Source organism: Bactrocera tryoni, chromosome 1, assembly GCF_016617805.1.
Source record: "Bactrocera tryoni isolate S06 chromosome 1, CSIRO_BtryS06_freeze2, whole genome shotgun sequence".
Classification (NCBI taxonomy): Eukaryota; Metazoa; Arthropoda; class Insecta; order Diptera; family Tephritidae; genus Bactrocera; species Bactrocera tryoni.
In genome coordinates this window covers 81,702,218-81,726,735 of record NC_052499.1, presented here as the reverse complement: position 1 = coordinate 81,726,735, position 24,518 = coordinate 81,702,218, and the positions used below count along the sequence as shown (strand labels likewise).

General features: G+C 38.2%; 4 protein-coding genes across 4 annotated transcripts; all 4 read right to left on the bottom strand.

The window, feature by feature from the left end:
• Positions 1-352: 352 nt before the first annotated feature.
• On the bottom strand, positions 353-1,301 carry LOC120778133 (cuticle protein 8). The gene is made up of 3 exons (XM_040109894.1): positions 1,233-1,301; positions 1,085-1,183; positions 353-964 (listed from the first exon to the last, which is right to left on the bottom strand). Exons 1-3 carry the CDS (start codon positions 1,299-1,301, stop codon positions 353-355), a joined length of 780 nt encoding a protein of 259 aa, XP_039965828.1.
• A 4,875-nt stretch (positions 1,302-6,176) lies between these two features.
• LOC120778053 (cuticle protein-like) lies at positions 6,177-15,447 on the bottom strand. Its single transcript, XM_040109775.1, has 3 exons — positions 15,436-15,447; positions 14,744-15,360; positions 6,177-6,507 (listed from the first exon to the last, which is right to left on the bottom strand). Exons 1-3 carry the CDS (start codon positions 15,445-15,447, stop codon positions 6,177-6,179), a joined length of 960 nt encoding a protein of 319 aa, XP_039965709.1.
• Positions 15,448-18,796: 3,349 nt separating this feature from the next.
• On the bottom strand, positions 18,797-19,462 carry LOC120775726 (larval cuticle protein A2B-like). Its single transcript, XM_040106046.1, has 2 exons — positions 19,451-19,462; positions 18,797-19,369 (listed from the first exon to the last, which is right to left on the bottom strand). Exons 1-2 carry the CDS (start codon positions 19,460-19,462, stop codon positions 18,797-18,799), a joined length of 585 nt encoding a protein of 194 aa, XP_039961980.1.
• A 2,273-nt stretch (positions 19,463-21,735) lies between these two features.
• On the bottom strand, positions 21,736-22,409 carry LOC120775719 (larval cuticle protein A2B-like). Its single transcript, XM_040106034.1, has 2 exons — positions 22,398-22,409; positions 21,736-22,329 (listed from the first exon to the last, which is right to left on the bottom strand). The coding sequence occupies exons 1-2, from the start codon at positions 22,407-22,409 to the stop codon at positions 21,736-21,738; spliced, it is 606 nt and encodes a 201-aa protein (XP_039961968.1).
• Between the last annotated feature and the right edge of the window lie 2,109 nt (positions 22,410-24,518).

Sequence of the window (24,518 nt, the reverse complement as noted above, 5' to 3'; positions counted from 1 at the left end):
CAACAATTTTTCTGTAGTTGTAGTTCTAAGTCTACCTGACATTTACAAAACCTATAATGGCCATGACGTATCCACACTCTCAACAGAGCTATTAATTTTGTAAAGAGATTCTCTTTAGATTGCATGTACCAGTTTATAGCAGGAAGAAAATTTCTTCAACAGCCTTCCGATCACGAAATGTTGCTGTCTTAAGTAAAATAACTACCCCAAATCACTTTGATATTTGCTATGTTTTAGGTTTAATGCATAATACTTGGTAGACAAATTTTTAATTAGCTACTTAACTATATTTTTTTTTTTACAATGGCAAGGGCAGAATAAGCGAATTGGATGAAAATGGCATTTCTGCCAATTAATGATGGTAGTAATGTTGTTGTTCTTCATGATGAGGAGCCTCGTAGCTGGTATGTGCGGCAACTTGGTGCTGAACTGGCACGGCGGCATACTCTTGGGCAGCGTGAACGGGAGCGTGATGATATTGCACAGGAGCAACAGCGGCAGGAGCGTGATGATACTGCACAGGCGCAGCAGCCACAACTTTATGGGTGAGCGGCTCACGTTCCACAACAGCGTTGAAACCATTGACAGAGTCGGCAGTATATTTGACAGTGCGACGGAAACCATCAGCATCGTTCAAGGAATATTCACCATGGACGACATCACCGTCACGGCTCTCCGACTGGCTCTTGGAATCACCGGAGACAGCATCTTGCACGTCATAGGCGAAATTGTACTGAGGATGAGGATCATCGGGATACTGTTCATGGGCAACGTGTTGCTTGTGCAACAAATGCACTGGTGCATGTACAACTGGTGCATGAGCAACGTGAGCTACTTGTGCGGGTGCATGATACAAAGCGGCGGCCTCATGGTGCTGATGATGCTCCAAGGGAATGCCATGTTGTTCCTGTACCGAGATAATGCCGGCTTGAGCGGCACCGATCAATAGTGCAACAGCGAAGAACTGAAATGAGAGTTAGAGAAGCAAATTGCTGGTTGAAATCGCACACAAAATTTGAATATTCCGAAAATTCCTCAACATAGCAACCATCGAGGCACGCTCATATGAAAGTTATGCACTCACCTTGAATGCCATTTCGTGAATGTGAGCGCTACAACTGCAAAAAATTACAAAATTCGCGTATCGGTTTGTCCTCCCACTCCGAAGTGTGTGACTTGAATACTAATGAGCTGGAGTCGAGTGTTAGTTTTTATACCAAAATTGAACGCACCGCTGGCGGACCACGAAATTCAATGGAATATGGAATACTCGCCGGTAAACGGTATAAACGATATTTCATATGGTTACGCTATAATACCCTTGGTGTGTAGTCTTTTATCTCTTTTTTCTAAGCCATTTATAATTTTATTATATTTTGTGTAAAAGTGCAAGTGTTCGTCTTGCCTCGCGCATACGAGTAAAAGCGAACGCGCGTCTGCATGATTTGCATTCTTCAACGGATACCAACACGATCGCTGGAAGACCGCTGCTTTGTTAGATTTTTGTGTTTGTATGTATGTGTGTGTATTGCCGCTGGCAGTAACACTGGTGGCGTAATAGCCATAGCTGCCGGCCATACCACGCCCTTTCCACCAACGCACGATTGCCCCGTGGCTGAGATTTTTTGCTTTTGCTTTTGCTTTTGCTGTTAATTGTGCGCCCATATTGGCTATGTGCGCTGGAAAATAAGCAAATGATTAAATAATAATAAAATTGCTTATCCGCAATATATCTCTGTACACGTATACATATATGAATGTATTTTTGTATGTATGTCAATGTGTCTGTACTTTATTGTTTGCTTGCGAGCTTCGAAAAATTGCACAGCACTTTCGACAGTTTGGTGCCCTCTTTGCGGTTTTCCGGCTCCCATCTCAGCCCCACCCGTTTGCCCACCACGATCACTAAGCGTTCACCGCCCCACACCCGCTGAGACTTCTGCGCCTCTTCGGCTTTCTGGCTTCAAGTTCAACAATGTAACTGTTTATCATGTGCTGTTACCTCATAACGAGTTGTAGCTGGTTGCTTGTTAAAATCATTATTGAGCTTTTATTAAAGCTCACTTTTTTCCTACAGCATTTTCACTTTATTTTTACAGCAAAGCGTCGCTCTTTATTTACAATTGTTGTTGTTGCTGCTTAAATCTAATTTTGCACTTTATTGATACAAAATGTTGTTGTGCTTTTTTATTTTTTGAAAAAGTTTATACATGCGCACATTCATAACTTTTTATTGAGCGCTTAAATACCGGTGAGGCTTACAATTGTTGACCCACTTAGCGCGATGAGCTACGCGGCATTGTTCGGCAGCTTCAGTTAGTTTGTTTACGAAGTGGTATTTACTTTGTTAAAGTTTTGTTTCGAGGATCTAAAAAGGAGTTATGAAATTGAAAGCTTTCTTTAAGTAATAAGAAATTTGTTTGGTGAAAAGCTAAATTTCTTAAATAATTTAAATATATAAATTTTAGAATAACAAATAAAATAGGTCTACAAAAGATCTGTTTCGAGGTTGCCTTCTTGTTTAAAGAAAAACTACAGAAACTTCAAATTCAATGGGGAATGTTTATTATCATTCGAAAAAACATTCTTTGGCATTTATTGCTTGAATATTATCTCTTTCTTTTGGTCGCGGCTACGCCTCAGATGCTCCATCCGCTGAGTCCAATTTTCGATGACTCGTTCGAGGATTTCGACTGCTAACGTGAAATTCTCTAATCACCGAAGTGTTCTCTCAATAAATACATTCATTGATGTGATGTGCGGGAAGTGGTACCGTTTTGTTGAAACCAAATATCACCGAGATCACGAGCTTCAATTGCGGACATCAGTTATCATGGCGCGACCGTTACGCCATCGACGGTTACGTTTTCACCGGCATCATTTTTGAAGAAATATGGGCCGATGTTTCCACCAGCCCACAAATCACATTACCCCGTTGTTTTTTTTTTTTGATTGAAATAACAGCTTTTGAATCTATTCTGGTTGCTCTTCGATCTAAATGCGGCAATTTGCTTGCTTACATACCCATTGAGCCATAAATGGGCCTCAGCGCTAAACACGAAAAACGTTAGATCTTCTTTGAACTTTTCAAGTGCCCATAGAGTGAAGCGATGTCGCTTGGGTAGGTCGAGCGACTTCAGTTGTTGCACAAGCTGTGTTTTGTATGCTTTCAATTTAAGACCTCGACGAAAAATGAGCCAAGTTGTTTCATACGTCCGTCTAAGTTCCTCCGAACGGCGCCAAATCGACTCTCCACGGTTTTCGTGTACACTTTCATCTACGGCTGCTATATTTTCTGCATGGTGTGTTGGACGTGGTGCGATATGACACGGCCAATTGTCGACAAAATAATGGAAATCGCTGAGTCCGATCGATATGTAAACACTGTTTCGATTGCCCAGAAGCTAAAAACTGCCAAAAAAGAAACGTTTGCAACCATTTAAATAAGGCTGTATATAAAAGGAAGCTCGAGATATGAGTGCCATATGACCAAAAAAAGGATCATAGGCTGAATTTCTACCTGCGAATTTCAGCAGCCTTCGAATTTGCAACAAAGGCGATCAATTTCTCAAGCGGATGGTTAATGATCATTAAAAATGGTTCACTTACGACAATGTCAAAGGGTCGTGGTTGAATCGCAATCAACCGATGCAAACGGTAGTGTGTTTAGTGTGATTGGCAGCGAATTGTCTAGTATGAGCTACTACCCCTCATTCGAATTCGGATCTATACCTTTAACAATATTGACAGAAAAAAACTCCGGAAGCTTAGTTAGCCGGTTCTTCTGCATTAATCTTAGTCGCAAAAATAGTAAGACTTTTTAGTTTAAATTTCGGTGATAACTGTTTGTCGCCAACAAGTGTTTTTGATTGGTACAAATTATTTAAAGAAGGTCGAGTACGTGTTGACGATGAACCACGTCCAAGACGGTCATCAACATTAACTGATGATTAACATATCAATAAAATAAAGAAATCAGTGATTGAGAATCGACGATTAACAGACAGACTTGAAACAATGCTTTCCGACTACCATGATGTCAAGTTATTACTGGAGATGAGTCTTGAATCTATGCTTACGACCCGGAAACAGACGATCAATCGACGTGGTAAAGGTGAACCAATGTCGAAAAAACCACGCAGAAGCAGTTCCAAAATCAAGTTTATGTTGACAATTTTCTTCGATTTTTAAGGTGTGGTGCTCTGCAAATTCATTCCGACCGACCAAACTGTCAACAAGGAATACTATTTGAATTTTATGCGTCTTTTGCCCGAAGATATTCGTTTGAAGAGGCCGGAATAATTTTTTCGCCAAGATCGTGCCTCATCCGTCGTATTCGCCTGATTACATACTTCTGGCTATTAAGCAAACTCATAAGACCGCTTCGGGGAAACCGTTTTGATTCAATTGAAGACACTAAATGTGAATCGCTATGCGCATTGAAGGCTACGTACATATATTCCGGAAATTGACTTTAATAACTGTTTCGAGGATTGTAAAAAGTATTGGCAACACATGTATTGGCGCCAAGACGGGCTTTGGGGGACGTTATAGATTTTGAAGAATTTATTAACAATTTTAAAATTATGAACAAAGTCTTGCTTTTTTCGCTTATAGTAGAAGTAGGGATCTGATTTCATGTGATTACACACTACTGATCGGTTTTTCTAAACTGCGAAACTTTAGGCCAAAGCCAACTGTTGTGGTCTATCAATTTAACATATTTGCATATAATTGGGTTCTAGGACACATATTCTGAAAATAATGTATTTAAATCATTCTTTCGGTAATCATCATATCTTATAAACGTTTGGCTAAAAATTTTTTGGTTTGAATAGAGGTAATTTTTCGACGATTTCACGATCTTGTACCAATCTAGGAAAAAATGTTTATCGATTCAGCTTTCGTCCCAGTTTTTATGGCTCAGTCCGGGTCAAATATCAACTTGAGTGAACACTTAAAACTCTTTCTGGAAATCTTCCAAGTATGTTCTTCTTCTTCTTAATTGGCGTGGACACCGCTTACGCGATTATAGCCGAGTTAACAAGAGCACCAGTCGTTTCTTCTTTTCGCTACGTGGCGCCAAATGGATATTCCAAGCGAAGTCAGATCCTTCTTTCTCCACTTGGTCCTTCCAACGGAGTGGAGGTCTTCCTCTTCCTCTGCTTCCCCCGGCGAGTACTGCGTCGAATACTTTCAGAGCTGGAGTGTTTTCATCCATCCGGACAACATGACCTAGCCAGGGTAGCCGCTGTCTTTTAATTCGCTGAACTATGTTGGCTTTACTTTTCAATTGCCTACTCAGTCCGAAGTAGCACCTGTTGGCAAGAGCAATCCTGCATTGGATTTCCAGGCTGACATTGTTGGTGGAGTTAAAGCTGGTTCCTAAATAGACGAAATTATCTACAACTTCAAAGTTATGACTGTCAACAGTGACGTGAGTGCCAAGTCGTGAGTGCGACGACTGTTTGTTTGATGACAGGAGATATTTCGTCTTGCCCTCGTTCACTGCCAGACCCATTTTCGGTGCTTCCTTGTTCAGCCTGGAGAAAGCAGAACTAACGGCCAATATCATCGGCATACGCCAGCAGCTGTACACTCTTATGGAAGATGGTACCTTCTCTATTTAGTTCTGCAGCTCGAACTATTTTCTCCAGAAGCTGGTTGAAGAAGTCGCGCGATAGGGAGTCGCCTTGTCTGAAACCTCGTTTGGTATCGAACGGCTCGGAGAGGTCCTTCCCGATCCTGAGGGAGCTTTTGGTGTTACTCAACGTCAGTTTACACAGCCGTATTAGTTTTGCGGGGATACCAAATTCAGACATCGCGGCATAAAGGCAGCTCCTTTTCGTGCTGTCGAAAGCAGCTTTGAAATCGACGAAGAGATGGTCCAAGTATGTTCGCTGAATTTAAATAGAATAGCAGGTACAAGTACATATGTTTGTGTTATTTTCTGTAATTACAACATTTTTCCCAATAAACACTACCACCACTGTGGAAAACAAAACTATTATTTTTTGAACACACTGCACATATGTAACTCGAAGCCAGTTAACAAACACATAACAAAATTTAACTTTTTAAAATGTATATAATCAAAAACACTTATAAAACAAACAAATACATGCAAACAAAATAATAAAAATAAATACAGTTAGGTATACACATAAGGACAACTGTCAGTAATGACGATAATGATAATCAGGAGCATTGTGAACAACTGCGGGCTCATGAGCATAGTGCGCCACTGGAGCAACTTGGGCTACCTTCACCAATGGTTCGCGGTTTACGACCGCATTGAAACCGTTATGTGGATCAGAGGTATAATGGACTGTGCGCTTGAAGCCATCAGCATCTATCAAGGAGTAGTGGCCGTGCACCACATCGCCATCGCGCTCTTCGTATTGACTCTTGGAGTCACCTGTCACTTTGTCATCAACGCCATAAGAGAATTTGTATTGAGGATGAGGATCGTATTCATCCACTTGATTACTGTAGTGATGGAGCGGTTGTGGTACTAAAACTCCGGCACTAACGGTGGCCACCAGTACAAATGCGATAACCAACTGAAATATGAAACGAAAATTATAAAATTATTATTAAAATTTTCGTATTATTAATTATGCGTACCTTCATCATGATTTTGCTTTGATTTTGTTTTGATTTAGTAAAGCTCTGAGTTGAACTGGCGAATGTTGAATGAATTAGTTATCTGGCATTTAGTCTAATTTATAACTGAATTTTCTTACAGTTAATTTTTTACAGTTCTTCATTTACATACCTTAACGGTATGCATTTAGAAAGGGCCACTCAACGAGAAACAAAATGCACTTGAGTTCAGTACTGTTATTTTCAACAGTTGTCAGGGTCAGCGTGCTATCTATTCGAGTCTGGCGGTTATTAAGCATTTAAGGTTGTGAAAGTGACAAATTACAGGAACAATGACAACCATTTTGAGCAGGAATTCGTCAGTTGTCAAAGCAATAATGTCCACTTACTATATTACCACCGCCAGTTCACTTAGTTGTGTTACAACTTTTGAGTAGATGTAATCAAATTTTTATGTTGCTTTCGTTATTTTTGTTTGAATGGGCATGTAAAAAAGTATATCCTGAACAAGGTGTATTAGGTTGTCACGAAATTTGTTACTCAAAGAGGGAAAAGACAAACGCCCTCTTTGGTAAATGGTCAGCGTGTCGAGCTAAGTCGATTTAGAATGTCCGTCTGTCTGAATATTCAGAAACTAGTTCCTTTTTATGGATTATTTCCTTACACCATGCTGCAGTATCCAAACAAATTGAACAGATCGGATCACTATAGCACAAGATGTCAAACAAACGGACCTATCAAAATCAAGATAAAGATATTTTATGGCGGCCTTTTATGCTATAAGAAATTCAGCTGTTCTTCCTTCGGTGGAGCGATATTCATAAGAGGTTCATCTATAAAACAGGAATCAAACATTTTTAAATCGCTTACTATTTATCTGTAAAGGAAAGCTTCATCACTTCGCAACTTTTCTATATGTTGGTGACAGCATTTCTTTCATTTGTAGGTATGTATATAAGTTCTAAAAATTTGAGTATGAGATGCTTATTCATTAGCGAGATACCTAAATACTATCCGACGGCGGCACTTGAAGTTATGCTGGAATCTCACACCACTTCACCTACTAATCGATCAGGTAGCTAAACACACACTGCACCAAATGACAGAAGAAGGGTTTGGCAGAGGTAAGGTAATCTCTTCCCAGCGCATGAGGGACTTAAGTAGCGAAATACCACTGGCTCTTCTCCCTAGGGACAGGAACCATTCAGCTCTCGAGCTACTGCTAAGGGATGGTACAATCAAGTGGTACAACGACGACTCGAAAACGTCGGAGGGAATTGCCGCAGTAGTCGCAGGACCACGCACCAAACTTCTCATACTTATGTTTCGGAGGATATTCCAAGCAGAAGTCTTTGCTGTAAGTCGGTGCATAGAGATAAACCTCCAACGCAACTATTGAAATGTATTTATTATACTTAACGACAGTCAAGCAGCACTCAAAGCGATCTCAGCCTACAAGATCAAATCGCTATTGGTGCAGAAGTTTATAGAACGGCTGAACAGTCTATCAGATCGTAACCAATTGCACCTTATATGGGTGCCCGGTCACAAAGATATATCCGGGAATGATCGGGCTGATGAGCTCGTTCCGCAGCATTCACCAACATGGTAGGACCCGAACCTTTCATTGCGGTTGGTTCCCATACCCAAAAGGAACTGCTCCACAAGATATGTCTGGCAAGAAAGGGTATTGGTAACAAATACAAGGCAATCGCCATATCAAGTTACTAATGGGTGGTTACAACTTTAAAACTTTTAAATATGTAATCAACCTCGCTTTTTACACTGGCCATTGTAAGCTTAAGAACACTTACTATATATAACATGGGCCTAGCTGCTTGTGCAAATTGCCGATTCTGCGACATTGAGCCTGAAACTCGAAAACACCTACTAACTGACTGCACAGCGTTCTGTGGGCGCAGGATAAAGACCCTTGGGTCCATCTTTTCAAATAGGGTTCACATCGCCTCAATGACACTTAGCAGTTTATTGGAATTTATCAATATTAGTCCTATCATATGTGTAGTGAGTCGTTGTGACTTAGGGGAGCACACAATAGACCTTAAGCCGGGGTACAAACCTCATTTATTTATCTAATCTAATCGACCTACATACATATATACAAGATTGTGAGAATTTAGTTTATTTTTATAAGTGAGCCTTAAGGATGAATAATTTTATTTTTCTGGCTCACGCATTTCTTAATTCAGTTTTCTGTTCAGCTATATAAAGGAGAGACAATACAAATTTTTCGACTTTTGGGTCAATGATTAATAAATTTGTATCCACCGTATTCGCCTGGTTTGGCCCCGTGAGACTTCTGGCTGTTCAGCAAACTCAAAAGACCACTCCGAGGACACTGTTTTGACTCAATTGAGGATTTAAAAGCTGAATCTAAAAAGGCTCTGATGGCCATCACGACGAAGGATTTTTCCAAGTGCTATGATAACTGCATAACAGCGGAAGGGAATTCCTTTGAAGGAGATGAAGTGGACAAAATTCACCTTTCAATTTTACTTTGGTGGTTTGACACATCCTTTACACATATTTTTGAGTTAAATTTTATTTTTGGTCTTTGCATTTCAATCGGGCTTCACTAGACCACATGCAGATATCTATAATTAACAAATATTAAATTATAAAACATTATTAAAATCATTCTTATCTTTTATGGGCTTATGCATATAAAATATTTCCACACCTCTTCATGTCCGTCTAATTACTCATTTTCAAGTACACAAAATTTGAACCAAAATGCACTGTCCAGTTCTTAATTAATTTTAGCCGCTCCCTTTTGAAATTAATCAAAACGAAATTCAATACAGCACTGCATAAAGAGGAAGTCTTGGGGTAGTGTGAATCGAATTGAAGCTTAATTTCGATTTTGTTTTGATTTTTTGAAAAATGAAACTGTGCCCACGTTTTATCTTCACCTTCCTAATTGCCTTAAGCCCCACCAGCGCTGCTATGAAAATTCGATTAAAATTTTTCAGCGTCCACAAATTATGTCCAATAATAGGCATATTAAAGCCAATTAAAAGTAAATAATTGATGTTTAGATTGTACTTATACATACCGACTTAAACTGAAAGATATTTCAACAAAACACCATTAACAAGGCGGCTCTAAAGGTGATCTTATTATTGTTAATTGTTTTTCTAATTTCAAACCAAAATACACATAATTAATATACAAGTAATTCGACTATTATATTATGGAGTAATTATATATATGTGTGTGTATGTACATATTATTCGTTTGGCTATAGCGATCACCATTCTTAAACATTTAGATTGTTATTGCATTTAAAAGGGCTAGTATATTTATACATACATATTTACAAATCATATATGTAGTAATGCTCAACTTTAATTATTATTTACTCATAGGTTTAACTGGGCGGTATAAATACCTTTTTTGGTTTCATGAGAAGATAAAAAAAGAATCAAATTAACGGAAAAACAATAAATTATTATCACTACATTATACATCCGGTCCTCGTATGGTATACGATAAAAACAGTGAAGCTGTCAGAAGTGCATTTCATTAGTAGATTTAATTATTTCTATTATTGTTCGAATGTACTTTTAAGCAATCTTTTTTTCACAGATAATAATTGGATGACAAAAGACAGTGTGTGATACACATTACCCCACCTCTACGGATATAAATTTGCTTATATTCATTAATACAGGGTGGTCCTAATGGTGTTAATTTATTTATCAAGTTCTTAATTATCAGAGCTACCATGACTATAATTTTAGTTCATTCCAAAAATTTAATTTCAAATACTTTTTTCTACTTCTTTATTGCTGAAGACACCGCTTCCGCGGTTATAGCCGAGTTTCGCTGTTTGGCGCCCATTGGAGATTTCAAGAATAGCCAGGTCCTTCTTCACATAAATCTTCCACAGAACCTTTCTCTTGAAAACTCGTAACGCTCACACATCAGGTGTTGGCATCGTCCATGCCTCTGCACCATACAGCAAGACGGGGATGATGAATGACTTATAAAATTTAGTCTTTGAAGCTGATGTTGTTGTTGGTATTGATGCTGTTTCAAGGAAAGATTTATCTACGACTTCGAAAGTATGACTGTCAAAAATGACGTGGGAGTCAAGTCTAGAATGCGGTGACTTTGGTGACATGACATATTTCGTTTTGTCCTCGTGCAAAACCAAACCAATAAGCTTCGCTTCCTTAACAAGTTTGGAGAAAGCAGAATTAACGGCGCGGTTATTATGGCCACTGATATCGATGTCATCGGCATTCACCAGCAGTTGTACATTCCTGTAGAATATTGTACTCTCTCTATTCAGCTAGTGAATGATGCTCAAAGAGCTTTCCTCACTAGACCCTGGTTCTCATTCATCTTTTCTAGTAATTTTTGTTGAGATCGGAAAATTATTCGAGAATTAGTTTCAATTTATGATTCTCAAGATGGCGATCTCACTCACACTACTATATACAGGGATTGAGGAAACCAAAAAACAGAACTGCTGTAATTTTCCAGCCCACCGGTATGTCTGAAAGTATAAACTCCGAGTTATTTAAGCCATGATCCCACAGAGTGGAGGCCATCAAGAAGAAAGGATCGTTTCTACCTTGTTTACTTCCAAACAACTTCTAAAACTATCATCCGATAAAAGTTTCAAACTCCATGGGTGGACGTTGTTAGTGCATTAACGAGTTAGAACACCCACAATTGGAGGTACTCACCAAACCTCTTGCTCCGCTTTTTGGGTCCAAAAAATATTGCGAAAGCAGTCTACCCTAGCGCTGGCCAATTATGAGTTGAGCCACCCGATTGGAAGGTCTTTTACATAGATTTTTTAGTTGAATTTCCTTGTGTCTCTGAATTTCTAATCGCTCTGCAATTTTTGGCTGCAAACTTTTCATTAGTAAATGATCTACCCATGATGAAAGTTCTCATACTAGAATTTTGTTAGTGGTAGTTTCTTAAAGTAGTTGAGAGAGATGAAAACCGAGGCAATTCCTCTCGGACCCGGAGTTCCCTTGCACTCTGCAACAATTTGGGCCGATTTTTTTCTCCACACCCTTCCCGGGCACCGTTTTCGCTCTACGTCCCTGAGTGTACTTTAATTTAAAGCTCAAAATAGCTTTCCAATCTAAATATTTCTAAGTTTTAAGCATTATGCTTATCATATATAAAATATATTACGGTTTTTCAGATCTCAGTGACACAATGTTCTAACAATTATGTCAGAAAATGCTTATAATATTTTTTCCAGCCGATAACTTATCGATATATACTTTTATATTTAATTCTAAAAAATAAATGAACACATGAACCACCCAGTATATGTAGCGAGTATTATTATCAATCAAAATGTACGAATTTGGGGCATAAAATGAAGCGTTAAGAATTTCGAACCGGAAATATGCGAATCACGTTGGCTTACTGCACTGAAAACCTGTAAATTAATTAAACATGTGTACATATGTATGTATGTACACGATTATAATAGCACAATAGCGTAAAAACATACCTATGTATATGTACTTACATATATATTTATTTAATAAATAAAAAATCTCACGAAATTCTCCAATCGTCCATTCAATCGCGCATTCGTGTTTTAATGAGAACTTTTCGATTTCATTAGCCAAATATTGGTGGCATTAAAGCAACAATTGCTCCAGCGCATGTTATCCACTGTGCTCCAACAAATACACCAACAACAACACATACATATTTACATACGTACACAAAGTTTGAAATGACGAGCGAATACTAGCACATATCTAACAATTAGGAAATTCCGTTTGCAAGAGGAATTTCAATGTCATGTTCGCGATACAATTTTCAACGCATTCGCTGGCAAATAGCCGGCCAATTTTTCAAACCTTTCAGCGTAAACACGGCAAAGGTGATTTGCGCTAAGTCTGCGCACCGCGTCCATGTGTCGTATGGCGTTGAAATTATAGCGGGCATAATCGGTTAATGCAGTTAATGCTCTGTTCATTGGCTGGTTTCGTTCGCAGCGCTGGCAGACAAGTGCTTGGCGCCAACAGCTAAATCAAATGGCCAAAATTACTAAATGGCTCAATTAAATAACTCATGTGGCCAAAGAATGCTATGCAAACACACATATGCGAATGACTGCCCTGTGGGAAATTTAGATTAGTTAAATTTTTGTTTTTCGGATCGTTTGATGCTTAGCTCACAAAATATTATCTGAAAAATATTTAACTTCCTCAGCGGTTCAAGTCGATTATATTTTTGAAATCAAAATTTTTTTCCAATTTTCCACTTGGATTATCTCAGCAATAGTGCGTCGATGAACTTAATTTAACTTTATTTAAAAAAAAAATTAAAAATAGCGGGGCTTTGAAACACATCTATGGCATCATGAAAGATGACGTGGATTTATACGTAGGAGCCCTAATTTAAAGAGCAGTCGACTGTATGGGTGTTTCAAAATGTGCAGAGATCTTAATGGAGAATATTTTGAAAAACAGCTGGACGGTTTTCGTTGATTAATATTTGTTTTTTGTTTTTTATTCCGGAAAAATAAAAGGCAACTTACCTACCACTTTATTGGTTTATGCTTACTCTCTTGTACAAATTCATCTTGATAACTTTGTTCCTGCTTTTACATGTAATTTTTTTGCCAAAAGAGCAGCGCGCAAAGATAGCGAATAGAGAAACGACGAATCGAAGACAGCTTTTATAAAACCGCGCTTTCTTCAAACTTTTCATTTATTTTCATTTCCTAATGGGTCGTTATAATCGACATTCGCGTTTGGTGTACAAACAACACGAACATGTAATGACGTGCGCTGATGATTCGGTAAAATGTTTTACCCGGCACAGCTTATTCCGGCTTTTGTCTCGTAAGCCATGCTGTTATCACGGATATAGTTCATACATTTAGAGCGCTGTGAATGACCATATGGGCAATCGCCCGCTCAATGACGCGTTTAGAAATGTATGTAATTGAATTTGAAAAATCCCCCGCAGTTTTCCATTAACAGATTTCCTCTTTCTGCCTTCAATTCTTTAGTTTCAGTATAGACAAAAATACAAAGGTGTTCTACATTTTTACGCGCTTTTGAGACATTCGTTCAAAGTTGGTTTTAAATTGTTTGATAGCGCTTTTGGTTAGCAGGTGAACTTTAATAGGCCTTTAATGGATGTTTTTAGAATTTTCTAGTTCATATGTTGAAGGAAATTAATTTAGCCTAACCTTTATTACACAATTTTAAAAATCAAATATTGACTGATGTCTGGTGACGAAACTTTGTGAAAACGGGATCGGTTCTTTAAATTTTAAGCTCACAAATACTTCTTGCGGAAATCTATTGCCGCTTCCATTTGCCTGGTACAAACAAATCTACCTTACTGATGGTAAAGATTTGGTTACCAAACAAAGCGTAAATATTTAACTTTAAATTTTCTTCCAAAAGATCTGTTCTATTTTCTTAATAAAGTCAATCATATGGAAGTCAATCATTAATCTATTCGATCTAAGCTACGTCCAAATTTGGTCTCAAATGCGTGCATTCGAAATGCATAAAATGATCTCTGCCTCTGACATTCCCCTTTATGAGTATCTGAATATAAAAGGATAGTGGAAGTCATTCAAGTCAGACCCTCGCTTGATGCAAAATTTTCTTCATTTCTTCAATGTATTTACTTCTTTTTTCCATTTTTCTTTATTGGAAGGATGGAGTCATGTGTAGAAGTTCACGGAACTGAGGAAAGTTCTCTGAACGCCACTTGGGACTCTCTGAACACTTGGGATTTTATTTTACATATGACTCAAGAAGCTCACGAGTTCCGGTCTGAGACCAAGTATCCTCTGGGTAGCCAAAGAGCAGGGTTGTGCGTTGGGTTTGGGACCTGCCACGTAAATAAACACTACAATGAAAAGGACGCCTCGGATGAGAGACCCTCCTTTATACCCTACAGTACTCAAAATGCTCAAAATAACAACGCCTAATACTTTTATAGTTCCTCAATGTTTATTATGGGAATAAATAGCAATACTGAATATATACATTAAAAACATTTTACTAATTTAAGGATATTATCAATCGTTTCAATTATTCGCTAAACAGGTATGATTGTGGAAATGAATTAATGATGGTACTCGACGGCTGGAGATGAGTAAGCAGCATAATGAGCAGCTGGTGCAGAGTAATGAGCCGCAGGAGCGGAGTAGTGAGCCACTGGAGCAGGAGCATAATGAGCAACTGGGGCAACGGTCTTAACCACAGCAGGGGCTGAGTAGTGGGCGACTGGCGCGGCGTAGTGAGCAACCGGGGCAACGGTCTTGACCACAGCAGGAGCTGAGTAGTGAGCGGAAGGAGCGGCATAATGAGCAACAGGAGCAGCATAGTGGGCAACTGGAGCAACTGTCTTTACAACTGGAGCTACAGCAACGGACTTAACCAAAGGTTCACGGCTGACGACGGCGTTGAAACCATTCACGTCATCCGAAGTGTATTGAACAGTGCGTTTGTAACCATCAGCGTCGATGAGGGAGTATTCACCACGGACCACATCACCATCACGCTCCTCCACTTGGCTCTTGGCATCACCGGTCAGTTTGTCCTCAACGCCATAAGAGTATTTGTATTGAGGATGATGATCGTATTCCTCTGAATGAGCTACAGCCACCGGTGCTGAATGCACAGCGACGGCTGGTGCGGCGTGGTATGCTGGGGCAACTGGTACATAGCCAGCGCTGGCAACAGCGACGAAGGCGAGTGCGAATACAAACTGGAAAGAAACAAATTAATTGATAAATATTTTCAAACTATTAGAACAGGCTATTTTAACGGTAGCCGAGCCTCAATGTACCTTGAATGCCATTTTTGTAAATATGTTAAAGAGCTTTTGAGCAGAGGTGGGTTCTTTGTCGCTGAGATAGCAAGAAGTGAATGATATGAAGTATCCGTCAACGGATCAATTTATAGTCCACACCTGTTCAGCTAATCATTGAAAATTTCTTTTGTTAAAATCTGGTTTATTCACCGCCCAATTTGCTGTACTAAAACAATAAGAAACTGGCGCAATGTGCGTGTGTATCCGTTTAATCTGCTCAACATTATAAAATAAATGAAAGTTAATCGTTTTTTCGGAAAGGTAAGGCCACACACGCATTTGATGAAATAATTGTTCACATGTGTGGGTATTTTTGACATGTGAGCGCAGACATTTGCTCATTTAAGGTACATAATTTATTAATTTTATGTGTTTTAGTACTTTTTCACGAAATATGAGAGTGTGACATTTTACATTTGAAAATTAGTAGGAATTTTCATTTGCCTAAAAAAATATACATATGGGTAACAACATAATCAAATTGTTTATTTTTGCTTAGAGTGAACGTCTTCTTACTGAAACATTGAAAACGTTTGAAATAAAATCTTATAAGTTTGTAGAAAACCTTTCTCAAGCCATAAAGATGATGAACACCGAAAAAGCAATGATGTAAGGAACGGTTATCTCACTTTTTATTCGGGTTGTCTACCTTAGAGTTCAACAATGTACGTTAAAATTCAACCGAAAAGACGGAGGTGAAGACACTTATCAGTTTTATATGCTTAAGTCCTCGATTATACAGATTTTGTCTCTTTTATGCATGTAGTTTAGGGATATTTGAATTAAATCGCGATCAACAAACAAGAACGACGTGAGGTTAAATATAAACCGTTCCCACCGTCGGGTCTACGTAACAGAAATGGACCCGGACTTTTAACCGGCCAAAGACTGTTAACCCGGAGGAATTATGTCGCTACAACAACAATGTGATGCTAAAATTAAATAAAGCTCTCAAATTCGGCCAGAATGTTTGCATATCTCAACCCATTTACGCCAATTTTCTATGACCCAGTGAAGAATTTCGGCTATAGTGCGCTGGTCGCAGGTTGACCGAAATTAATTGATTTAACATAAACACAGAGAAAATACTCTAGAGGCATTAAATCACATGATTTTAGCGGGCATTTGACAGGGCCATTTCTGGAAATTAAAGAGTTCCCAAACTTTGTACGCAATCTGACTCTGTTCAGACGTGAAACATTAGGCGGCGCATTTCTTGTTGGATCATTCGCATCAATTTCCTTATTTTTCGAGAAACAACAGTCGGTCCACAACTTGTAACCCGCTATTTACGGTAACGACATTTTCTGCCTCATTTCTAATGGTATAAATTCCGTTGATACCGTCATATCACAATCCTCACCAAGCGGTTTATTTTGGGAAAAGTTATAGCATTTCTTGAACCACGGGATGACAATAGTGACAATTTTGCTTGTTGACGGAACCATTAAGTCATATAAGATAAGAGCTCATATAAGAAGCTGATTTTTTGCGCGAAGAGCTCCTACAGTAGCCATTGGATAACATGAGCTTGGTAAAAACCTTAGATAATTTCCAAGTAATGTACCAAAGTGAAGCGTAGCATGATGAAGTCGCAAACCTTACTGAACACACCGACAAATTAGACACAAGTCCTTTTCTTCCCAATAGCCAGCTGCCATACAAACTGATCAAAATCTTGTATGGGAAACCGTTTCTTTTAATATTGACCGTTTCTCGTTGACAGTTTGTGCTGTCGAAAGTAATTCGGAATGCACAACACCTCGATAACCGAAGAATTCTGTCAACATAACCTTGATTTTTGACCTGAATTGACGTTTTTTTCAGTTTTGACTCAATTTTGCCACGATATTCGGCCGATTAGTCCTCTGTCTCCGAGCCGTAAGCATTGATCCGAAACTCATCGCCAGTAATAATACGTTTCATGACATCCTGGTTGTAAGAAAGCATTGTTTCACAGATCTTAACGAAACGCTGTTTATCGAAAAAATTAAAATTTTCACTTTTTTTAGTCTCAAATGATCTTTCAAAATGGTTTTCACTGATCCTTTTGATATTCAAACGATGCCAGTAAGATCTTTGATTGTTAATCGTTGATTCTCAAACACACCTTCCGTTATTTTATTTTATTGACGTGTTTACCATCAGTTGATGTAAATGTTTAAAAATCGCCAATGCACTTTATGTACATCAAAAAGGCAACCGTATACTAAACTCTAACAATTTTTTTGATGCCACATTAGGCACAAATGTCACTGACAGTCATATCAACTTAGACAAAAAATGTTTCAACGAATATAAATTAAAAGGTCTTACTATTTTTTGCCCAGTTATCTGAGGTGATAATGGCAAGTGGGTAATAATTTTAAGTACATATATACAATATTATTTCCACCAAAAGTTTATACTTCTCCTATACTCCTTATGGGATTTATTATATCTGTACAAGCGATTGACTTGAAATTGGGACAGAAAAGCACCCGGAAATTGCAATTTAAATTTCCTGGGTAGATAATATTTGAAAAAAAAAAATAATTTTGCTAAGTTGGTAGCAGTGTCCTTAATTACTAAGCGAAATATGATCACGATCTGTCAACCAGTTTGCTTACAGCAGCAGCTTAAGTCGGTACAGTACAGTAGTTTCAAATCAAATAGTCGGTTATCATGGCGCGGAAAGGAACAGGTGTTGTATTTCTGACCACATTTCGTGTGCGTAATCGTTACGAATGTTGGAAGTTTTATTAAAAACACAACCCAGCCTTGTTCTGCACGATCTTCGACCTCTTCGACTGATGAATTATTAAAAAGTGAAGGTGCTTGAAAATCGTCAGCAAACTGTTAGAGAGATGGCAAGAGAACTCTACATCTCTCGTGAGTCCGTTCGAATAATTTGGTAGATATTTTACAAGTATGTATAAAAAACCCGTTCTTGATCGTCCTGTCCCAATAAAACTGAAAATGCCACTCTGCAGAACCCGCTTTCAGTCGATCGAGGAGATAAAACAAAATTCGCTGTAAGAGCTGTAGGCCGAAGGTGTTTCGAGGACTGGAAAAATCGTTGGCATAAGTGTGTTGCATAATAGCGACTGTTGAATTTACTGAAAACAAAATTTACTTGAAATATTTTTGGGTTTTGTTCTGAATTTGGTGCACAATTCATAACAAAAAGTTCAAATGTAACCACAAGGATTTAAACTTATCTCATAATACAAATGAAACACTAGTTTTAAATAGTTTTTAATTTTCATTTAATATCGGAAACAATCAAGATTTTCATAAATAAAAACAACATCTGCTAAAATAGTCTCTAAAATATTTAAGTACTTCCGCCAAATCTTTAATGATGGTATTTGACTACAGCAGGGGCGGCATATGATGTGTAATCGGCAGCTGGAGCAGCATAGTGAGCCACTGGGGCAGCATAATGAGCAACGGGGGCAACAGTCTTGACAACAGCTGGGGCTGAGTAGTGAGTAACTGGCGCGGCATAGTGAGCAACTGGAGCAGCGTAATGGGCAACTGGCGCAACTGTCTTTACAACTGGAGCGACGGCAACAGCTTTTACGAGAGGTTCACGGTTCACGATGGCGTTGAAACCATTGATTGGATCAGCAGAGTACTGAACAGTGCGTTTGTAACCATCAGCATCAATGAGTGAGTATTCACCATGAACCACATCACCATCACGTTCCTCCACTTGGCTCTTGGCATCACCGGTGAGTTTGTCATCAACGCCATAAGAGAATTTGTATTGAGGATGAGGATCGTATTCCTCCGATTTCACAACGACTTTTTGGGCTACGGCCACAGGTGCTGCGTGCACGGCGACGGCTGGTGCGGCATGGTAAACTGGAGCAGTGGGTATATAGCCAGCGCTGGCAAGAGCGACGAAAGCGAGTGCCAATACAAACTGCAAAGAAACAAATTGATTGTGTGAAATTGACAAACAATTAGATCAGGTTATTTTAGTCTCAGGCGTGTGCCAATTTACCTTGAATGCCATTTTTGAAAATATGTTGTATGGTTTCTTAACTCCAAGACGGGTTCTTTCTTACAGCGAACGCAAGTAGTGAATGATACAAGCTATTAGTTCGCAGATCATTTTATACTGTACAGCCCTTCAGATAGTAGACTAGAGTTCACTTTTCACTTGTCTAGTATAATTGAATATTAGCATTGACATAAGTACATACAATGTGTTAATATAAATACTGATAGATAGTAGCATAATAACATGTATGAGCATTTAAACATTTTCACTCACAGCCTTAAAAATGACACAATTAATTTAACCACCGTGGTATGTACTATACTAAAATGTCTTGGCCGGTTTAAGTGAAAACGAAAAGGTTGTTCAAAATATTTAGTTATTTGAATATGTATAAGAAGGTCGTCTAGCTTTAATTGAAGAATGCCCAGAAAGAGAAATATTCAAAAGTGATTGTGATCCCTAAGGGTAGTTTCAAATAAAGCTCTTTGTATTCGACTAATCAACTAATTTGATTAAACGAATAGGGCGTTATTCGAATAATATCATTCGGTTTACAGTATCCGGATAACACTACTAGCTACTTCGGACTGAGTAAGCAATTAAGAAGTAAAGTCCTCTTTCGACGCACAAAGGCCAAACCCTACAAGTCACTCATCATCCTTGTCTTGCTATTTGGTGCAGAGGCATGGACGATGATGAAAACACTCCAGCTCTAAGAGTATTCGATGCAGTACCCACCGGGAGTAGCTGAAGATGAGAAAGACCTCCACTCCGCTTGAAAAACCTGGCGGAGAAGGACTTGGCTACACTTGGAATCTCCAACTAGCGCCAAACAGCGAAAAGGAAGAACGACAGACGCGCTTTTGTAAACTCGCGTGACACCGCTTACCCCAATAAAGACGAGGAAGCAGAAGTTCGATCTAAACAATTCTTTACGTTGATTGTTCCGCTGTTTTGAAATAAAAATCTCCGCTAAATTTCGTGAAGACTCTTCGTCAAATAAAATAATTGTGCGTAAACGGACAAGATTTTGATCGTTCAGTTTGTATGACAGCTATATGTTGTAGTTGTCCGAATTGGACGTGTGTAAACTTTCAGATTGATATCTCAAAAACTTTGTGACTACTTCATACATACATACATAGAGAAGGATATGACTAACCGACTGATATATGACAGGATATTGCTAACTTTTGAAACAAAGATATGTCTGCCTCAACATGATTGACATAGATAATATAACACCATCTTTTGGTCGAGCAGTTTGCATACATCGAATTGAAAGAAATGACTGATCCTAACATGAATACATTAAATCTGACTGAATATTATATGTATATTTTGGAACCTAGCTCTGGTCAAAACTAAGGAATACGCAGAATTGAACAAAAGCTCGTCGCTTAATTCGACCGCCACAAAAACGGATACGTGGGACGGGGCATTGTCATAAGGGAAGACCATTTGTTTTCGCAAAAGGAGTTTTCTGTAATTTGGTCTTATTCAGAGAGACGATATTGATCAACTCTTAAGAAAAACAGGAAACAACGGTTTTCACCCTCTGCTCCTGGTCAGAAGTTTGGAGTATGAAGTACAGTGTTTCGACTGTTCCTTGAAGTCTCTTCGACTCTGGACTACAATAGTGGACTTATATTTCGACGACGAACACGACACGACGTAGAGACCCAAACCAAACGGTTTTGCGGTTGCCATCGACAACATCTTTGCGTGCCAGTCTCTAATAGCAGAAATCTTCTTAACTGCCCTGTAAGTTGTCGACGAATACCTCGTGGTTCTAGTGTTACACTGCCCACTTTATTGGATACTATGACATATTATGACAACCAGTTCTAACAAAATCTTGTTGCTTTGTTCATCTGTCAATTGAATATTATAAATCAAACTTCATGCTGTATTAAACTTAATTTTTGTAGCCTCAACTGCGATTCTTGAGTCAGATAATACTACTAAAACTCTTTACTCCGTTTTATGAGTATCATTTGTTCATCTGAAGCTGGATAAGCTTTCCTAGGAATCTAATAAAGGAACTTCAGAATTTTCCTGGCTAAAAGAAAGCTTTAAAGATCTTATCGTGGTCTTATCAGATAAGAACTTGTAATTTAAAACTATCAAATAAAACTTTAAAGAAATTATATTCGTATTTAGATAAGTTATAACTTTAATTAACTCCACTGTTTCATCGATAAGCATAAATAAGTATATACTCGCAGGTATATTTTAACAAGAACAATCCTTTATATGTACTATAATCACAATATTTACAGGTTTTAATGATGGTATTTGACAACTGCGGGGGCAGCATATGATGCATAATGGGCAGCTGGAGCGGCATAATGAGCCACTGGGGCAGCATAATGAGCTACGGGGGCAACGGTCTTGACCAGGGCGGGGGCTGAGTAGTGAGCGACTGGAGCGGCGTAGTGGGCAACTGGAGCAGCGTAGTGAGCAACTGGAGCGGAGTAGTGGGCAACTGGAGCAACAGTCTTTACAACTGGAGCGACGGCAACAGCTTTTACGAGAGGTTCACGGTTCACGACGGCGTTGAAACCATTGATGGGATCAGCAGAGTACTGAACAGTGCGTTTGTAACCATCAGCGTCAATGAGGGAATATTCACCATGGACCACATCACCATCACGTTCCTCCACTTGGCTCTTGGAATCACCGGTGAGTTTGTCATCAACGCCATAAGAGAATTTGTATTGAGGATGAGGATCGTATTCCTCCGACTTCACAACAACTTTTTGGGCTACAGCCACAGGTGCTGCGTGCACGGCGACGGCTGGTGCGGAATGGTAAACTGGAGCAATGGGAGCGTAGCCAGCGCTGGCAACAGCGACGAAAGCGAGTGCGAATACAAACTGCAAATATTAAAGTGGAATTTACTATTTATAAGAAATTATTAGGTGTAATATTTCAATCCTTTTACCTTGAATGCCATATTTTGCAAATTTGGTCTCGTAAGGAGTAAAGTTGTTCTGTGCTGTAGTGATTACACGAATTGAATGATATCAAATGTGAATTTGCGACCAATTTTATACCATGCAACTGTTATGGAATTTCTTTAGTATTCATAAAAATTAGACATACCTTTTGAATTATGATATTATATACATATATATGTGTTTTTATTATGTATGTATGTGCATATACTGAAATACGCAAAATAATGAGTGAGACACATGTTGAAATTATAGTACCTTGACAGGTCAGTTCACTCTATTAGCGCGCTTAGAAACAGAAAGTGAGCATTCAGTTGTTGCAACAATAAGCTTATCAAAGCGGTTTTGCCAAAAAGAGTATATGGTACCGTTGCTGGCAGTGCGCGTGCTTGCGTAGCCTACATAGTTCATATTTACATTGTAGTCATGTGTACGTAGAAGTGATAATAAAAGTTCGGCAATAAACGTGTTCCAATGAAGGCATACCAATTAAAACTAAGACAGGAACTGCTTCAGGAACTGTGTTTTTTTATCTAAGTCAATATAAAAAAGTTGTTGAATCAGTACAATTTTTTAAGCATGGATACTAAGAAATTTACGACGAATTCCACAATGGAACGACTTAAAAGAAAATCTAAATGAATTTTTCTAAAAATTGTTGAACTTTAATATTTTGTGATTGCATTTAAAATCACACTAGGCTTGATATTTTAAGACGGAGATCATTTCAAGCAAAAAACTTGAAAGCTTCTGAGTAGTGAACTATCGCTTAAATCATAGTTTAGTCAACAGGGAGTAGTACTTGGGATTGATATAAAATTTTCTGTAAGTATCTGAAGATCGAATTACAAAAGTACACGAAATTGTTATGTACGTTCGATTCTTAACAAAATAGAGAAAAAGTTTACCAGCAAATTTGATTGATATAGCGATTGATAGCGTCTGTGAGATAAGTACCTATAACCCAGTAGGGAGCGCGCGTTCGTCCACCTTTCCTAAAAATGTTTGTCCACAGATACACTTGTTTTGCTTGATTAGGGGGTCAGTAGGGTAATCTGGCCTGTTTTTTGACATTTTTTTCATAGAAATTTTTATTCTACAATAGAACTTTTTTCATATATCATGAGGTATATCGTGGAGTGTATAAACAAATTGTTTAGGAATTTTTTGATGACATCTGTCGGAGAAATATCTGGGTGAATGAGATGCGTTTTTTCACTGGCGGACATGATTTCTGATGTTTGGATCATCTGAAACACAAAAACCCAAATTATTCTTAAAAAGTACGTCAATGGTTATCGTCCCTACTAGAATCATGAAAAACGTTGATAAATAAAAAAGTGAACATTGTCAATAAATTGTAAAAAAGTATGAATCTAGTAGTAGTTGAGCAAATTGGTTGAGTAGTTCGACCGGAATCACGACCGCCAGTTTAAAAAAGTGTGTTTTGAGAAAAGCGCGTTTAAAGTTTGAGGTACTGAAAAAGCATACACAGATGGACATAAACGTTGAAAAATGTGACATTCCCCTAATTATTATTTTTGGGTCTTTTTCGAAACCTTCCAATGGTAAAGTGGGTTTCTACATTAATCCTAAGGGTATAAGAGAACAGAAAATGCAAAAAAAAAAATTTTAAAAGATTACCCTACTGACCCTTTAAGTAATGGCTTTTTATGATTTTTCGGCTTAAAGGAGTTACATGGGTTTCCTCGTGTAAAAAACAGCCTTTTTTTCAAAATTGTTTTTCTCATATAAAAATTAAATATTTTTATTTTTTATTGTTAGAAACATACACCATGAACAACGAAATTCTGATTTAAAAAAAAAGATGCGCCTGCTACATTATCCCATACAGTTGAAAATTACGTATTTTAGTTAAAACCTTAACTAATAACATAGACAAAGGTAAAACCGAAAACTGGAATTGGATTTTTGGCAAACATTTTTACAAAAAAATAAAAATTTCGGGACTTTTTTTAAATGGTTGTAATCGAAAAAAAAATTCATCTAAGTCCTTGAGAATTTTGTATCAAATATCTGTGTAAAATTTCATGAAGATCGGTTAAGCGGTTCTCGAGAAATCTTGCCAAACGACTTCAAAAACGCAG